General features: G+C 40.3%; 2 protein-coding genes across 2 annotated transcripts in view; both read right to left on the reverse strand.

The window, feature by feature from the left end:
- Positions 1-653: 653 nt before the first annotated feature.
- Positions 654-12098, reverse strand: sec62 (SEC62 homolog, preprotein translocation factor). Its single transcript, XM_070845553.1, has 8 exons — positions 12029-12098; positions 8097-8205; positions 6790-6895; positions 6163-6370; positions 5507-5602; positions 5361-5421; positions 5077-5196; positions 654-3804 (listed from the first exon to the last, which is right to left on the reverse strand). Exons 1-8 carry the CDS (start codon positions 12062-12064, stop codon positions 3254-3256), a joined length of 1287 nt encoding a protein of 428 aa, XP_070701654.1. The 5' UTR covers positions 12065-12098; the 3' UTR covers positions 654-3253.
- Positions 12099-13873: 1775 nt separating this feature from the next.
- The window catches only part of samd7 (sterile alpha motif domain containing 7), a 3529-nt gene continuing 1503 nt past the window's right edge, over positions 13874-15899 (reverse strand). The window contains exons 5-8 of the mRNA XM_070845750.1: positions 15388-15899; positions 15155-15270; positions 14952-15062; positions 13874-14113 (exon numbers count right to left, since the gene is read on the reverse strand). The exon at positions 15388-15899 is cut by the window's right edge and continues 165 nt beyond it. Coding sequence (XP_070701851.1) covers positions 13874-14113; positions 14952-15062; positions 15155-15270; positions 15388-15899 — 979 coding nt within the window. The remainder of the gene's footprint in view (positions 14114-14951; positions 15063-15154; positions 15271-15387) is intronic.

The following is a 15899-nucleotide window of genomic DNA, read 5'->3' on the forward strand; positions in this document are numbered from 1 at the left end:
ATAATTCAACTGCAGCGTCCAAAATGATCAAGAAGTTAAAACAGCACCTTTCAACAAAAACGGAACATGAAGGGAGAATTAACCGCATCAGGCTGCTTTAGTTTTAGCTTTGTGTGCCTGATAAACTCACCAACCTTCTGCTAGCGTTCGCATTAGATGGACCCTGCAAAATCAAACTGTTTCTGCCAATGCAGCTGTAATGATTAGTCAATTAATTGATAAGCAATTGGCAATTAATTAGCAACAATTTTGATGATTTAAAAAAAAAAACATCTGCCTTTTTCCGATTTTTAAAAATGAGGATTTTCTGCTTTTATACTGGCTGACATTTAATTAACATTTGAATAATTGCAAAAAGAATTATTTGATACATTAACGAAAATGAGTTTCAGCCTTTTTTTTTTTTTTTTTTTTAATCAATACTGCTACTGGAACTTTTTCAGAACAATGACAAAGTGCATTAATATTGTTGAAATGTCTACAACAGAATGAATCAGCATTGATTCAGTGAGTTAACAGAATTTAAACTTCTCTTTGGGTCTCGCTGGTTTTAATTTATTCTTTCCCACAAAAGCAGGAGGATATTTAGTTGCAGAGACACATGCAATAACAAAAAAATAAGATTTTAAAGAAACATATGACGATACTGTGTGCTTTCTATATTTTTATTGCAATGATAAGATACAGATATATTTCCAGACATCCAGTTTTATTAAATTATACTCCAATATTGCATGAGACAGTCTTCAGAGTGACACTGATCCAAATGTGGAAAACTAGGCGATCAAAAGACAAGTTTTTTTTTTTGTTTTGTTTTGACCAGAGATAAAACATTGATGTTTTACAATTTCACTTTTTAATTCCCCCAGAAATGTGCGATGAGAAGCAGCAGCATAGAGAGTAATAATACTACAACATACGACAGACCGATACTGTGCAACAGTCGAGGACAACTGGGAGATTAGTTATTTTCTCTCTTTTGTGAAATAGTTACGCCAATATTGAGAGTACAGCGACTGGCAACTCAGGACACAGAGATGCACTTTGTCCGTTTGGGGAAGAAAAAAAAAACCCAACAAAGATACTGGAAAAGAAATGAGGGCAACGACATGGCAGTGTACGAGTTAGAAAGTCAGAGAGCTACAAACTTCAGTGGGATAACAGGAGAACAAACTAGTACATAGTCAGTCAGGTGAGAGACAAAACAAATGGACGCCTCTACAGAGAGCCGTGTGGAATATAATCCAAATATCACTGAAGAGGAGAGTTCACCACGTTAATGGGAACCGGCAGGTTGATGTCAGCGTTACACAAGCCACTGGTTTTACCACGTCTGGTTAATGACTGAGCACGGTTCAGTGGGAGGGACGCAGACGTGGCGACTGACCAATCAGATCACACATTCAGTGCTACAGTGGTGAATTAAAACAAATGCTGTTATCTAATAAATCCCACTGGTCTCTAATCCCAGATGTTACCTTTTAAATAACGAGTACACTCTTGATGATCGTATAAAAAAAACAAAAATGAGCATTACAAACGCTCAGTGGAGAATAGAAATTGTACCTCCTAATACAAAAGAAAAGGGAGAAAAAAAAGCTTTATAGTTTCTTAGACTGTAAGTATATATTTGATATATCAATAGAATTCATATATAAATGATACATTTCTATTATTTTATACTTAAATATAATCCTCGCTATGACTAAAAAGAGCATCTAAGACTTTTCTAGGCAGACGATGTGAAGAAACAGCTTGGACCTCGGCCGCCTGTGACTGACTAGAAATCAAACTGTGGTCTGGTCGGTGGATCCGGATTCACAACGCTCGCCCACCGCATTCACACGTGGCGGCTTGTGTGAGACTAGACAGAACTGGTTTGGATGTAAGTGTTGTGCGAAACGCCTTTAAACGGTTTCATTGAGACCAAAAAATCTTTGTTTAGCTACACACTAACAACCTCCTGCTGTGCTTTTTTAAATCTGTTTTTTTTTTTTTTTTTTAAATATGTGAAAGGTTTGGGGAGTTTGACACCGTAGTTACAAAATGAGCAAATTAACAAAATGCTTCCCTCGCACTCGATTCTCCGTATTAAACCTGCATACATACCTTCTTTATTAGGTGTGTTTGGCACTAATGTTTGCTTTACTTTATATCTGGTTCTGTTTGCAAATAGACAGTTAATCAGTGAACTTAACATCCTCTAGCTTTAGTTGTACAACAAATGCTGCAATCTTTTTTTAAAAAAGAAAATTAAGTATGCAAGCTGTGTCCCAGTTTCTCACATTTACTCTTAACAATGAGTCCCACAGTAATAAACATGAACTAGAAGTACTTCAGACGGTGTGGAGGATTGCACTATGATCATCAGCCATTTGAAGAAATAAAATAAAACTCTTACTGATAATGGCAAGTACCTCAAAGAGCCTCGCTGCTCTGCTCTGCTCTCCAAACACTCCATCCAGCCACCATATGGTCGATTTTCCTTCTTTTTTTTTTAGAGTAAACTACAGGGTTTGGTCCATCTGGCTTATTCAGGTTTCAAAGCAGACAGGGAGTTTGCTTTAAGGGCTGCCTGAGAAAGCTATCAGACTCACCGGCATTCAACAGGACGCTCCTGCCGTAGCTGGCTTGCCAAAATAAGGTGAAAGAACGGGAGCTTTCTGGCTTTCTCCAGAGCTACGGTGATTGTACCAACAACAAGGGACAAAGAAACCAGCACGTCTGTTCCTGCTGGTCAGTTTAGTGTGAACGCTCCGCTCTGTCATCTGTATTTAAGATATGGATTGGACCTCAAATACAAAAACATCCAAATGTAACCAAAGACGGGGGAAATAAATACATTTAAATGACACAAAAAGCTACTTGATGACAAGAAACAAAAAAAAAAAAAAGAGGAAAAAGACAAAGAAGTGAAACCTGTTGTTTTTGGTGACAACTTCCTCAGGCAGGTTTTCATTTGAACATAAATAACATTTGGGTGGGGGGAATCAGATCCACCATAAGGCTTCTTTTTTTTTAAAAAAAAAAAAAAGAAAAAATTGTTTTTCCCATTGTCACAGCCGTTTACTTTTCACTGTTGTGTCTATCCTGGCATTGGTCTGTCGGTACGGTTTAGTGGAAGATCTCAACAACAAGAGATGGAGCCTCTGGTCGGCCTTGGAGAGGCCAGACTGGCAGGTCCTGGGATCACAGGAGGCAGGGAGGGAAGGACAGAGAGAGAAGAGTAGAGAGTAATGGGACTGTAAAGAGTTTATGTTTCAGCAGTCTGGGGTTTAGTCTCACTCCCACCCCCTTCTTTCCTCTCTTGCGTTTCCTCGTCGTCTTCCTCCTCCTCCTCCTCCTCCTCCTCCTCTTCCTCTTCCTCCTCCGTGTGCTGCTCCAGCTCCTCCCTGGTGATCATCTCAAAGTCGTTTCCGTTGCTGTGCTGCGATCCTTCGTCCTCCCTGCGGTCGCTGTCTGTGTCAGAGTGCCGATCCGTCCCCTCCCCCTCCGCTTCTTTACTCTCCTCTGGCCCCACCTCTTTGCTCTCTTCCTCTTCCTCCTCCTCCTCATCATCCCCGTCCTTCTTCTCGCTGTCTGACTTCTCGTCACTGTCCGACTTCTGAGCCTTGGCGCCATTATCCTTGTCATCCGTCTTGTCCAAGCTCTTCTTGCTGCTGGCCCGCGGTCCTTTGTACTCGTGGGTGTAGAGCGGCCTGAACGAGTCGATGAAGCCGACGTCCGCCGTCAGGTTGGGGAGGAACCAGAAGTGGTGACGCCCACCGGTCACCACCCAGATGATGAGGAAGAGGATGCAGCGGGCTGAGGAGAGAGGCAACGACCAGAGGGGTCAATTTAAACACCAGACACACATCTCTTCCTCTTTTTTAACTTCAAGTCTGTTCTTATTTTTGTCTACTTATAGTTCATCTAAATTCTTCAATGTTACGCTACTTAATTTTTTTGTTTTACTTTCTGACATTCAACTGCATCTCATAGAAATTTGAAGTGTGATACAAGTGAAGCTGTGTTGTCTTAACTCTTAACATTTTACGTCATTTAATAAAATAAAATCAATTCTACAACTATAAATCTAATTCTTGCCTTATGTGATACTGTACTTGTACACGTTATAGTTCTGTTACCAATATGGAAATGCAGGTTTAATTTATTTTACAGTACAGTTCTTTATTTTACAATTTTCTACACTCAAGCTTTGAACCATGTGATAATCTGTACATTCAGTGGCCACTTTATTGGGTACACGTGTAAAATTTAATTCAATCTAATACAACAGCTCAGCCACATATTTTACTTTAACAAAGATGTTCAGTTTTGACTGATTGGTAATAATTTACCTGTATGTCTTATTCAGGGTTCCTGCACCTTTTCTAAAGTGTAATTCAAGCACTTCTCAAACATTTTCAAGGCTTTCCAGCGAATTCAAGCACCTTTTCAAGCATTTTCAATGCAGATGTTTGGGGTTTTCCAGCACCGTACAGGTGTGGTAAATTACATGTATTAAAATTGATCTGGCTGTCTCTGACTTAGTTTATTTCTTTACCTAAGAAATGACTCTTCACTCAGATAGTGATATATTGATGCGATTACAATTTCAAGCAGTTTCAAGCACAAACCCTGAAAACACTACATTAAAATTCAAACATTTTCAAGGATTTCCTGCTCTCATACCAACCCTGAATATTCTTTCCCCCTCATGTTTTATAAGTGGGGTGGGTGAAACATCAGAAGATAAAAGATCAACGATCACACCAATGTTACACAGCGACAACAGCTTGTTTTTAAACAGCTGCGAGAGACGAGACTTTGTATTAACTAATCAGTTTCAATCTCCTTTTTCTTCTTAACTACTATTTCTTTTGTTTAGGACTCAATGACTGTATTAAAATAAAACAGGAAAGGTAATTCACTCTCAGACAAACACAACTACTGATGAGGGGTTGCTCAAAGACATGATAATGGCCACTGAATAAAGCCCTTGTAAACAAATGAAGGTTAACAGCTGACAGTTTCTGATTAGTAATTGATAAGCAAACCAGTAGGGTATTATTTTTGTGAGGTCCATGTACTTACCAACAGCAAGCAGTAATATACTGGCCACAAAACAGCCTGCAGCAACACTCAGATAGTAAACTCCTACACGCATTTCTGCTGGCCACAGAGGGAACAGCGTGGCTGCTATCACTGCGATGACTGAAAGACAAAACACACACACACACACACACACACACACACACACACACACACACACACACACACACACACACACACGGTGTGAGTACAAAAAAATGTGATCAGCCACAGAAAAACCTCCATTCTGTTATTGTTCCATTTATAATTTTTAACCACTGACTCACCGAGGATCAGTCCCATGGCAAACGTCTTGAAATGGACAGGATCGTAAATCCATACATACACCTAAAGAGGAGACACACATTTTGGGTTTTGATGTGTTTCAGGGTCACAAAGACTTCATGTCTGTTTATTCTCTACACACACTCACCTCATTCCCGTCTAGAAACAGCTGGTCCTCATGAGGCTCCAGTTTAAACTTCTTCTTCACGTCTTTCTTCTTCTTAGGGGTCCCAGGACTGTCATCCTGTGAGAGTTTTTTATGAAAATAAGAAAACATCATCAAAAAGATCAGTTTTACTAACAAATCAGTGGTTAGAGAGACTAATCATGGCCTATGACCTCACCTTGTACTTAATGTAGGGTTTTAAAATAAAAGTTTGAAATTGAGGGAGAAGAATCATTTATATTAAGTACAAAAGCAAATGTGTAAAAAATGATTGACAGATGTCACATGACAGTCAGCTGCTTCTAAACATTTGTCACTCTGCACTTTAAACCTGCACGGCAAAGTCAATATCCACATATTGTTATAGTTAGGAGGGTGATCAGATCAGCAGGGTCTGGGCGACTGACTGGCTATTATAAAAAAAAAATCAAAGCGAAGCTGTAACCAGTCCAGTCTGTGATCTCACTGTCAAAGCAGCAAATGTGTGTTTTCAAGCCAAATTGTAAACTTGAATCACAATATTATAATTTATGGCATTTTGTATTTTACTCAATAACTCAAATCTGTAAGTATTTTATTAGGACGAATATAATCTGGGGGGGTTTATCATCGAAGAGGGAAAGTATTGGGTCACATACGTTCTTCTCCTTCTTGGTTTCAGCAGCCTCTGACTCTTTCTTCTTGTCTTTCTCCTTCTTCCCTTTTTTCTCCTCCTCTTTGCTGCTGTCGCCCTTGGCCTTCTCTTTCTCCTTCTCCTTTTCTTTCTCCTTCTCTTTCTTGGTGTCTTTTTCAGGTTTTTTCTTCATTACTTTGAGAGCGCGGTGGAAGAACTGCTTCTTTAGGAGTCTATAGAGAAAGAGGGAGAACGACTGGTTATTTAGTTTCAGCCTCCATCAGTGTGACTCAGAGGTAATGTGAAGGATTTTATCCCAAAATGCAACAAAAAAAAAAAAGGATCCTTACATTTTCAAGTTTTGCCAGTGGCTTTAAACATTTTGATTCAAATTTTAGTTTCATGTCTGTGGGGCTGTGATCAATTCAGTTATTATTTAAATGAAAAAATGCCAAAAATTCACTGGTTTCAGCTTCTCAAATGTCAACATTTGCTGGTATTCTGCCCCTTCCATGATAGCAAAACTGAGTATTTTGCAATATGAGGCATCATCAAGGCATCATACTAATCATTAGTTGCATCCTGCATAAGACAAGTTGTCTTCTTACATCTCTGCTATCAGGAGTGTAGCAGAGTGTGTCAATCAGCTTACCTGTTGCAGTAATCCACCACAGACTCCCTGGTGGTGAACAGCGCCTCCTCTCCTTTCTTAGCCTTGGCCCACTTTGAGTCCAGCAGACACTCCACTGCCTTGGAGGCTAAATGTAGAGACACAAAGACAGACTTTTAAAAAAAAGTACTGAACTGATTATAATGGTAAACAGTGTTTTTACAGTTTTTATCAGCAGTACAGAAGCTGTAAAAATTACCATAATTGCAAAACACTTAATAAATATACCCAGTTAATGTGCATCCAGTTTATGAATCAGACTAAAACACAGAATCTGATACAATACAGAGGGCAGTAGTTTAGAACACAACACCAAGATATAAAAACCTTTTAAGCTGTTATGGTGAACTTGTTACCAAACTGCTTAAAAGGTTTTTATACTTTGGTGTTGTGTTCACATCCACATTACTGGATTATTTACAAATCACATATTTACACACAAGTCAAACATTACCTCTCTTTTAGCTCTATTATTTTGCCTGACCAACTCCTGAGGGAAATATCTGGCTCTTTAGCTACTAAATGCTCCTCTATGTTCACCAGCTCATTGCTAACTGTGTCTGTCTGCTGTTTGGTGCGGAGCAGGAAAAGTACAGTGAGTTTTGGGGCTTTTTTTGGGAAACGGCTGCCTACAGCGCTGTGGCCTCCAACAGCTCCATGAGGGTAAACCCAATCAGTAAAGTTATGAACCGGGGAGCTGTATCATCATCAGCACGTATCATTTGATACATTCTTATCATAAAAATATTAATCATACAAACATCTACTCAAGAACATCTAATAAACCCTTTTGTTTGACAAAAAGGGTAAAAGGAAACTTAAATATGACTACAGGCTGTAGAAGGAAGTAGAAAAGCTGTCCACAGACATGGTGAGCAATTATAAGGTCATGTGATGGCCATCAGAGGAATAACCGGCCTCAAGAGTCATACCCTCTTCCACCCACAACTCCGGAGCAAACAACATTTCCCAGAACTGACAAGTGGATTCCACCATGGCACAAACAAGACAAATATGAATACTGAGTGGGAGGATCAGGTCTGCGAATGGGACTGCAGCGGAAACATTTAATTTATAACAACTCTTCAGAGAATTTGCCCAAAAAATAATGTGAAAAACAAAATCACATGTTCAGTAAACACAACCGTGTGTGTGTGCGTGTGTGTGTGTGTGTGTGTGTGTGTGTGTGCGTGCATGTGTTAAAAAACAAACAGGGGAGGGTTTGACGGTCATCTCCGGGTGTTTCTGTGGTTGGCTTGTTGCCTCACATCCCACAGCTGAGCACTAACCGATAAAGTAGTCCACTCGGTGGCCCATCATGTTCGTGGACTTGGTGGGGCAGTTGAACCGGAGGTACTTGGCCACCGCCTTCTCCTCCTTGGTGGGCTCGCTCACCTCCTGTATGACCACACAAATACACACACGTGAATACACACACACACACGCATGCATGCACAAAGACGACGTCAGTCAGTCCTGCCAGCTGGTAATGAACAAATAAACAACTGCCAACAATCTCACAGCTACATTTTAAGGTTGGATATTAAACGGAAACCATTAAATCACCAACATTACAGATCTTATACTGACTTCCTTATGTAATTTATGTTGCACACAAATTATACAAATCCCTATCCTAATCTGCTGTTACTACTTCGGCAAGAAGTTTATAGCCAATCAATCAATAAGCTCACAGTCAAGTTCTATAAGTCCAGAATCAATATTTCACTTTAAAACAATCTAATCAGGTCAAACACATCTGATTCAAGTCAATACAAGTGAAGAAAAACATATCAAAAAAGGTCAACATTAGAAATGTGACAATTTATTCTGATATAGCAACTCCTGTAAACGATAATACTATTATAACCTGTACAAAATACTACAGCTGCTCATTAGAGGAGTCGTTGAACTGCACATTGAACTGTATTACTGGATATACAAAACAAACTACAACCATATCAAAAATGGCTTTCTGATGACTCTCTCTCAACAAAAAGCTTAAAAAACACGCAAGTATTTGTATCAGAGCTTCTGCACTGTTTATTGTGGACAGCCAGGGGGTGAAGTACGTTTTATGTCACAATATTCATTCATACACATGTAATGTTTTTTTTATTTTAAAAATCAATACTAGAAACCTGATTAAAAATGACCTAATCTGGAGGCTCCTCTTTTGCCTAATCCAGTGAATTAATACCTGACAAATGAAGGTAACACTGAAGTGAAGCTATATTACCATAAAGCCTAAAACAACTAGAAATACCTCAGTATAACAAGTATACATTTCTGCAGTATGCAAAATCAGGTCCTTCATTACCCGACCAAGTTCATACTACACTTGAAGAGTCGATCATTAATATCCTGCTGTTCTTCATCACACTATGAACATATTTGCAGGAGCCTTCTTCTCACAAAACTCTGAATCTTATCTAAGAGGTAACCAAAAACCTAAGCGTGCGAGTTAAATCCTGCCCAGTGTAGAAAGTGTGAGGAAGGAGCGCTTCCTGTCTACTGTAGATGTTCATCTGCAGAAAATGACAGAAAAGCAGGCAAATCTTCTTCTTCCTCCCTCCTCACAACATCTGCACCGTCGGCCAGCAGCACTGAACCACGTGCCAGCACGGAGGGAACGAGAGTGTCGGCAGCACGTTGAGATTCAGCGCTGCTTTGTGGAGTCCAGCTGGCTCCGGCTGGCAACATGAGCAAGACGAGGCCATCAAACGAGCCTTTGTTTGAAGAAGCAGGTATCAGTCACACAGCTCAGTTACATGAGACCCCTACACGGAAAGCCCCCCGCCACCGTCTATACGATCTACCTGGCCTGATCATGAGGATTAGCTGCTCCTGTGAAGCAAGCAGCTCCCAGATCTTGGTCACAGGCTCAGTATGTGAGGACTGATTTGTTAGTGCTCCACACCAAGACCAAAGTCCTCCCAGTCCTTCAAAATATATATCCAACTAACAGCGTTGGCTAGATATGCAACCATTTCAACTAAAGCTGCACTGATTAATAGATTAATAGTTCAGTTGTCAACTATTGAACAGTTTCAGCATTTTTCAGGAGGTCCAACTTCTTAAATGTAAATAAATTTGCTGGTTTCTTTACTTCTCTATGACAGTAAACTGAATACCTTTGAGTTGTGGACAAAACAAGACACAAGACAAAACACTGTTTGACAATTTTCGCCTTTTTCTGACATTTTATGGACCACAAAACTAATCAATTAATCAAGAAAATCAACAATGAAAATTGTCCTTAGCTGCGGCCCTTTCAGCCACTGAATGCTGTACGATGGTAAAATGGAAAGCAGCAAAAGAACAATCAGGAAAAATCATGTTAAAAACAGGGATGAGTGTCATGTGCAGTGGTGATCTTGGGAAGTCTGTTTAGTTGTGGTCCTCTCATTAAGGAGATAACAGTTTGTGTTGTTATGCAACTGAAGCTGAACATGCACAGACCTACACTTAGTAAGGTGATTTATTATGAATACCTCAAACTAATGCAGTCTAACACAACCATCATGCAGCAAATCCTTCCTACATGAAGGTTATAAAGTCTCAGCTGTTTCAGACGGTCCTTGATTCCACTTTATGAGACAAGTCTCTTTAGGTTATTGTACACTCATAAATGAGATAACAGTATGTGCCATTATGCAACTGAACTCGAGCAGGCACTGCAACTACAGTCAGAGGCCAGTTTATTAAGAACAACCTGCAAACACTAATGCAGCCAGGAATAAATCCGACCTACATGAACATTTGAATTTTCATTTTTTGCTGAAGCTGTTTCATAGAGGTGTCAAAGGCTGCAGCTTCCAGTGCTGTTGAGCTGTGTCGAGTAGCATCGAGTAGTAATGCTAATATAAAGTCTACCTTGATATAAACATTGCAACAGAAACTGTTACACAAAACAGACAAGTATTGGGTAATGCAGAGAGGTAATAAACAGTGTCGACACAATGGTTTGTGTTGTTATGCAGCTGAACAGGAACACAAAAGAGAACTATATTATAATGTTGGCCCGATACTGTGCAATAGGCAAATTCAATATCGTCATTCATCTACAATTACAACACGTGGAGAGATAAAAGCTCAGCTTATCCCCCTGCTTTGTAGGAAACCATCGCTGTGGCCCAAATCCATACTACTACTAACTGCACACAGTATGTACTACAGTAATCTTTGCAGTATGGTTTGCATATAGTATACAATTAACACATGCTGCTATTTTATTCTTGCAGGGAATTGTACAATGTCACTGCCAATTACACATAATAAATAAAGCACAGTGTCTGATCTGTTTTGTTTCTCCACCATCACATTTGTGCACTACACTTTGTGACAATAGTGTGCATCAAAATCACTCAACATTCAAGAGTATTTTTTATTATTATCATCATTTTTATGAGTACAGACATATGTTTCTCCCCATTTCCATGTTCATCAAAAAAAACTGGGACGCAGCTCATGTCTGAAAGAAATCAACAAGCACACAACATCTTAACTTCTCTGGGATCGCGTTCAGCTCTTTCCTGGTGGCTTATTTCGAAGATCAGGGTCTGACCATGATGGTTCACACACATATGAAATGTGTAGTATTTTAGAAAAAGGCTTAGGGCCCAAATATCTCACTACTAAAACCGTCTTTAATGCATTTTGGTGATGTTTAAGTTGACTGAACCTGTGGCCACTCTGCAATCTGTTGCTGTGCCTGAAGTCAGTGCTCCAGTCTTTAAACCGTACACACCTCAGCACCTGGCTGCTACCTGCACACTAACTTACATTATGGTGTCCTGCGTTGACTCATTAGTTAAAATTCCCGCAGATTGCTTCACGTTATGTAAACACGTCTGCTTAAGGCTGACGCAGCTTAGCCAGAAAACGTTTTACAGCCATTTTCAACCAGAGTACAGTCTGCTCACTGGGCCAAACATTACAGCACAGGTTTGACGTGTGGACCAGCGTGTGAGCGCCGCTGGAGGAAATGATAATAATCTAGGAAACGTCTCAACAACACACAAACAAATGTTTTCGCTAGCAGGCTAATGCTAGCTACCGTTAGCCATCCTCCGGCTTCATCCGCCGCCCGTTAACGGTTCTCCACGAGGATGCTGCCGCTGAAAAACACCCGCCGACAGACCGGAAGCGGCCGACCGGCTTTTATTTGTTGCCCCTCATCTTGTGCGGGCGGTAATTTGTCTGAATTCAGTGATGTTACCTGGATCCGTTTCTTGTGCCTCCTGCGTTCCGCCATGATCCTCCAACTCAGATCCTCCGACGTGCGCAAGGCTGCGCACGCGCATAGGCGGTGTAGTATCGCGAGACTTCGACTCTTCTGTTTTTAATGTCATTCATAGAGACAACGTTTAATCACACAGCCTCTACTCTTTTGGAGCTTAATAGTCTTTTTATAGTATATATTGTGTGTTATAATAGTGCTAAGTATGTATTATGGGACACCCTTATTATTAACCCTGACTCTCTTTGCTTAATCTTCACATAAACATGCTAATTATTGTTATCATTTCATAATTACCCATCAGACACTGACTCCATAATCTGTTTTTGATTATTCTAAACTAACCGTCTTATTTGAAATCATGGCAATCTTGCTTTTCATCTTGCTTTTCATTGATGACAGTAGGGAGGAAGGACCTCCTGCTGCGTTCAGTCCTCGACTTTGGTGGAATTAGTCTGTGGCTGAAGGTGCTCTGACCAAACACCTGAAGATGACCTGAAGATTGTCACCTAGTTCAGCAGGTGGCTGGAGTGAGAATGCTCAGGAAACTGTACTCTATTATGAGCAATGACACTCACCCACTTCACCATCTTCAGGTGTTTCGTCAGAGCACCTTCAGCGACAGACTAATTCCACCACAGTCGAGGGCTGAACGCAGCAGGAGGTCCTTCCTCCCTACTGTCATCAGACTTTTTAACGCTGTTGAGCAATAGTGTTTTTATGGGGTGTCTGTCTGTATTGCTGCCGTAACATAGCAATTTCCTGTGGAGGATTAATAAAGGAACTATTCTATTCTAATATTTGTTTTAATAATTATTGTTGATTGTCATAACACTTTGTTTGTTAACATTTTTTTTTGTAGACTATGGTATTTTGTATTTACAGTATCACCATTTAATAGTAGTATAGATGCTTTTGATTGACCTCCTGCTGTCTTACGTTTATTTTTCACTGTTTTTATGATCTTATTTATGATGTTATCATATATATTTTGTTTTTATTTGTTCTTTAACTCCTGTGAAGCACTTTTTGACTTTGTTATGTGAAAAGGCTATACTAAATAAACTTTACTTATTTAGTAATAGTAATGAAATTTTGTGACTTGTCAGGACCCCTTTGAAAACAGAAATATGCATCTGAACGCGTTAATCCTCTTAATTAAAAAGGGATAGTTCCAAGTACAGGTAATAGGTTTTTGCAAGTTTTCAGGATTTTCCATGTTTTTTTTCTTGAATTATGTGATGTTAACCACAACATGAAGACAATACTGCAGGTTCCTATGTAGAAAAACACTTTATTTACAATTAAACAAACGCAAAAAGGTATCAAACATCCAAATCCAAAACACTTTCATTTCATTATTCAATTACAAAACCATTCCCATATGATTTCTATGGTACTTATGCCGGTTTACTGGAGAAATGAGATTTAGCAGCTTAAAAAAATGAATAAGATTAAAGCTACAATCAGACATTTATAGGCCTGCAATGAAAAAGAAGAAAAGAAATATTATATTGGACCTTCTTATTGTCTCATAACTCAAAATCCACATCAGTCAAAATTTCGCTCCACAGTTGTTAAAAATATATGCACATAAATGTGTAATATACAAATATTTAGCAGACACCTGGTCCTAGTGTGAGCCTGTGCATTAAACGCCCACGAAGCAAATAGTAAAAAAGCATCATCAATCCATTTAGTCATCATGTAAACAAATCCACCACTGTGGCAGGCAGCAGGATTTCAGGTAGTGCAATGCTGTGATGTGGGTGCAGACTGAGCCCGGTGAGCTTTGCATGTGTCCATGTTAATAATCAGTGCTGATCAGGCTGTCTCGCTGCTGGCAGAGGGAGGGGAGTTGTTTTCCGTCTCATGAATGTGCTCTGTGGATTTGAGGACATCAGGGTCCCCTCTTGGACTTGCCATCATCTCCTCGCTGTTGCAGTTAACAGGGGAGCCGATCTCCGATGAGCGTTCCCCAGGCTTCTCAGGAGTGGCCTGCAGGGGGGCGGTGGGCAGCGGCAGGTTCATCATGTACAACATGTTGCCCAGGCGCCTCGACACCTGTGGAGGAATAAAGTGTCACTTAACTGCATCTGTTGCTTGCAAATGTGTTTGCCTCTAAAGGAAAGATGCACCTGTAGGATAAGAAGGCGGGTAAAGAAGTGCTGCAGATATGTTGTCACAACTATAAACACCTGTGCTGTTACAATACAGTTTAATGTTCCTCCACAGACCCTTTTCACAGATGACATTTTGACATGTCACAGTAGGAAAAACACTGGTGTATATAATAACATGAATGAAGGTTGAATTCCATTTAGCTGCCTCAGATAAGTGTCCTGGGATTGTGCATACTGGCTCACTGCTGTGACTTGAATTGGACATATTGTAAATGATATAATAATAATTAATAACACCTGGGCTATAAGAACTGTCGTGTAATCTAGATAAATCTACTTTAAATAATATTTATTTATTGTATTTGATATATTTAAATATATAAATATATATTTGTACTTTATTTACCTAATATTGTCATTATAGTTCTCCATATTGCATCTTTACTCTTGCTACCTCTGTTTACTCTGCATACATCGCATGTGTTGCATGTTAAATGTGCAGTTTTTTTCTTACCAAAATCAAAGGATCTACAGATGTTGGATGCTGTACAGATTTTAAAGCCCTCGTACCATCTATATATACAACAGACTTTTTAATTAAACTGCCACAGGTAATAGACGAGCAAGTTTTATAGAAGTTGTATGCATTGAAGAGCTGTAGTGTTGCTTTGCACAGCCATTCCTGAGATTTGTTTTGGATGGATGAAGCATTCATATTTCTTTCTTTCATGATTTGATTGTCAATTTTCAGGGCTCAGTCAGAGTCTGTGTGTGCCGACCTGTGAGCGGATCTTAAGAGCTGGTCCCAGCTTCAGCCCCAGCGTGTCCAGGAGATGCTCCTCTGACAGGAGGGGCAGCGTCTCCCCATCTATCATGTGGTCCTTGAATGTCTGCAGAGTGAAATCACATAAGGGTGAACACAACAAAGGCCCAGCAGAGAGAATTACGAAGAAGATGGTTACATAAACCTGTAGGAACCGACCTGTGCGTATTCTGAGCATGTGGGTATACTGTTGATAAAGTTATAAACGTCATTCACTGTCCACTTCCTTATGTCCTCAGACACCTCATCGCCATTAAGAAAAAGATTGGGTGGACCTGGAAAAAATGACATACATCATTAGTTGGTGCTGCAGCTTACACATCACATTAATTTGAAATTTGTGATAATTTGTATTTCATAATATTTTAGATTTTTTTTCCCCCCAAACTCACCAGATGGAAGGAAGCCATTTCCAGGGACTGGGAACATGTAAGGCATGCCTGAGAGTGCTCCACCAGAGGAGGGATACATGAACTTTTCCTGGAAGGCTGAACATTGGCTGGATATGTCTTTATCATTTGCGCCGCTGTTGGCCACATCTGAGCACCCATCTTGGCTGTTCACACAGGCTTTACGCAGGACTGGCTCCCCCTCTTTGTAGTTCTTCCTGCTTCCTGTGGCAAGTTCAGAGTCTATTTTTGCTTGATGATGCGACTTGCCGGTGGCACACTCCTCTCCCATGTCTCCCTTTGCCTCCACCTCTTTCTCCTCCCCTGATGTAGCTCCCGGGCTCTGCTCTACACTTTTATCTTCAGCCTGGCCCTTCAGGTTCACCACGTGGCTCTCTGCGCTCTTGTGAGCGGTCGGCCTCCTGCCGGCCCTGCGTCCCCTCTCTCTGTGCAGCGTGCTGATTGGTGGGTAAGGGCTGGCTGACATGAGGATGCTATTGGAATGCAGCTCATCC

The sequence above is a fragment of the Pempheris klunzingeri genome, chromosome 15 (genome assembly GCF_042242105.1).
Source record: "Pempheris klunzingeri isolate RE-2024b chromosome 15, fPemKlu1.hap1, whole genome shotgun sequence".
Classification (NCBI taxonomy): domain Eukaryota; kingdom Metazoa; phylum Chordata; class Actinopteri; order Acropomatiformes; family Pempheridae; genus Pempheris; species Pempheris klunzingeri.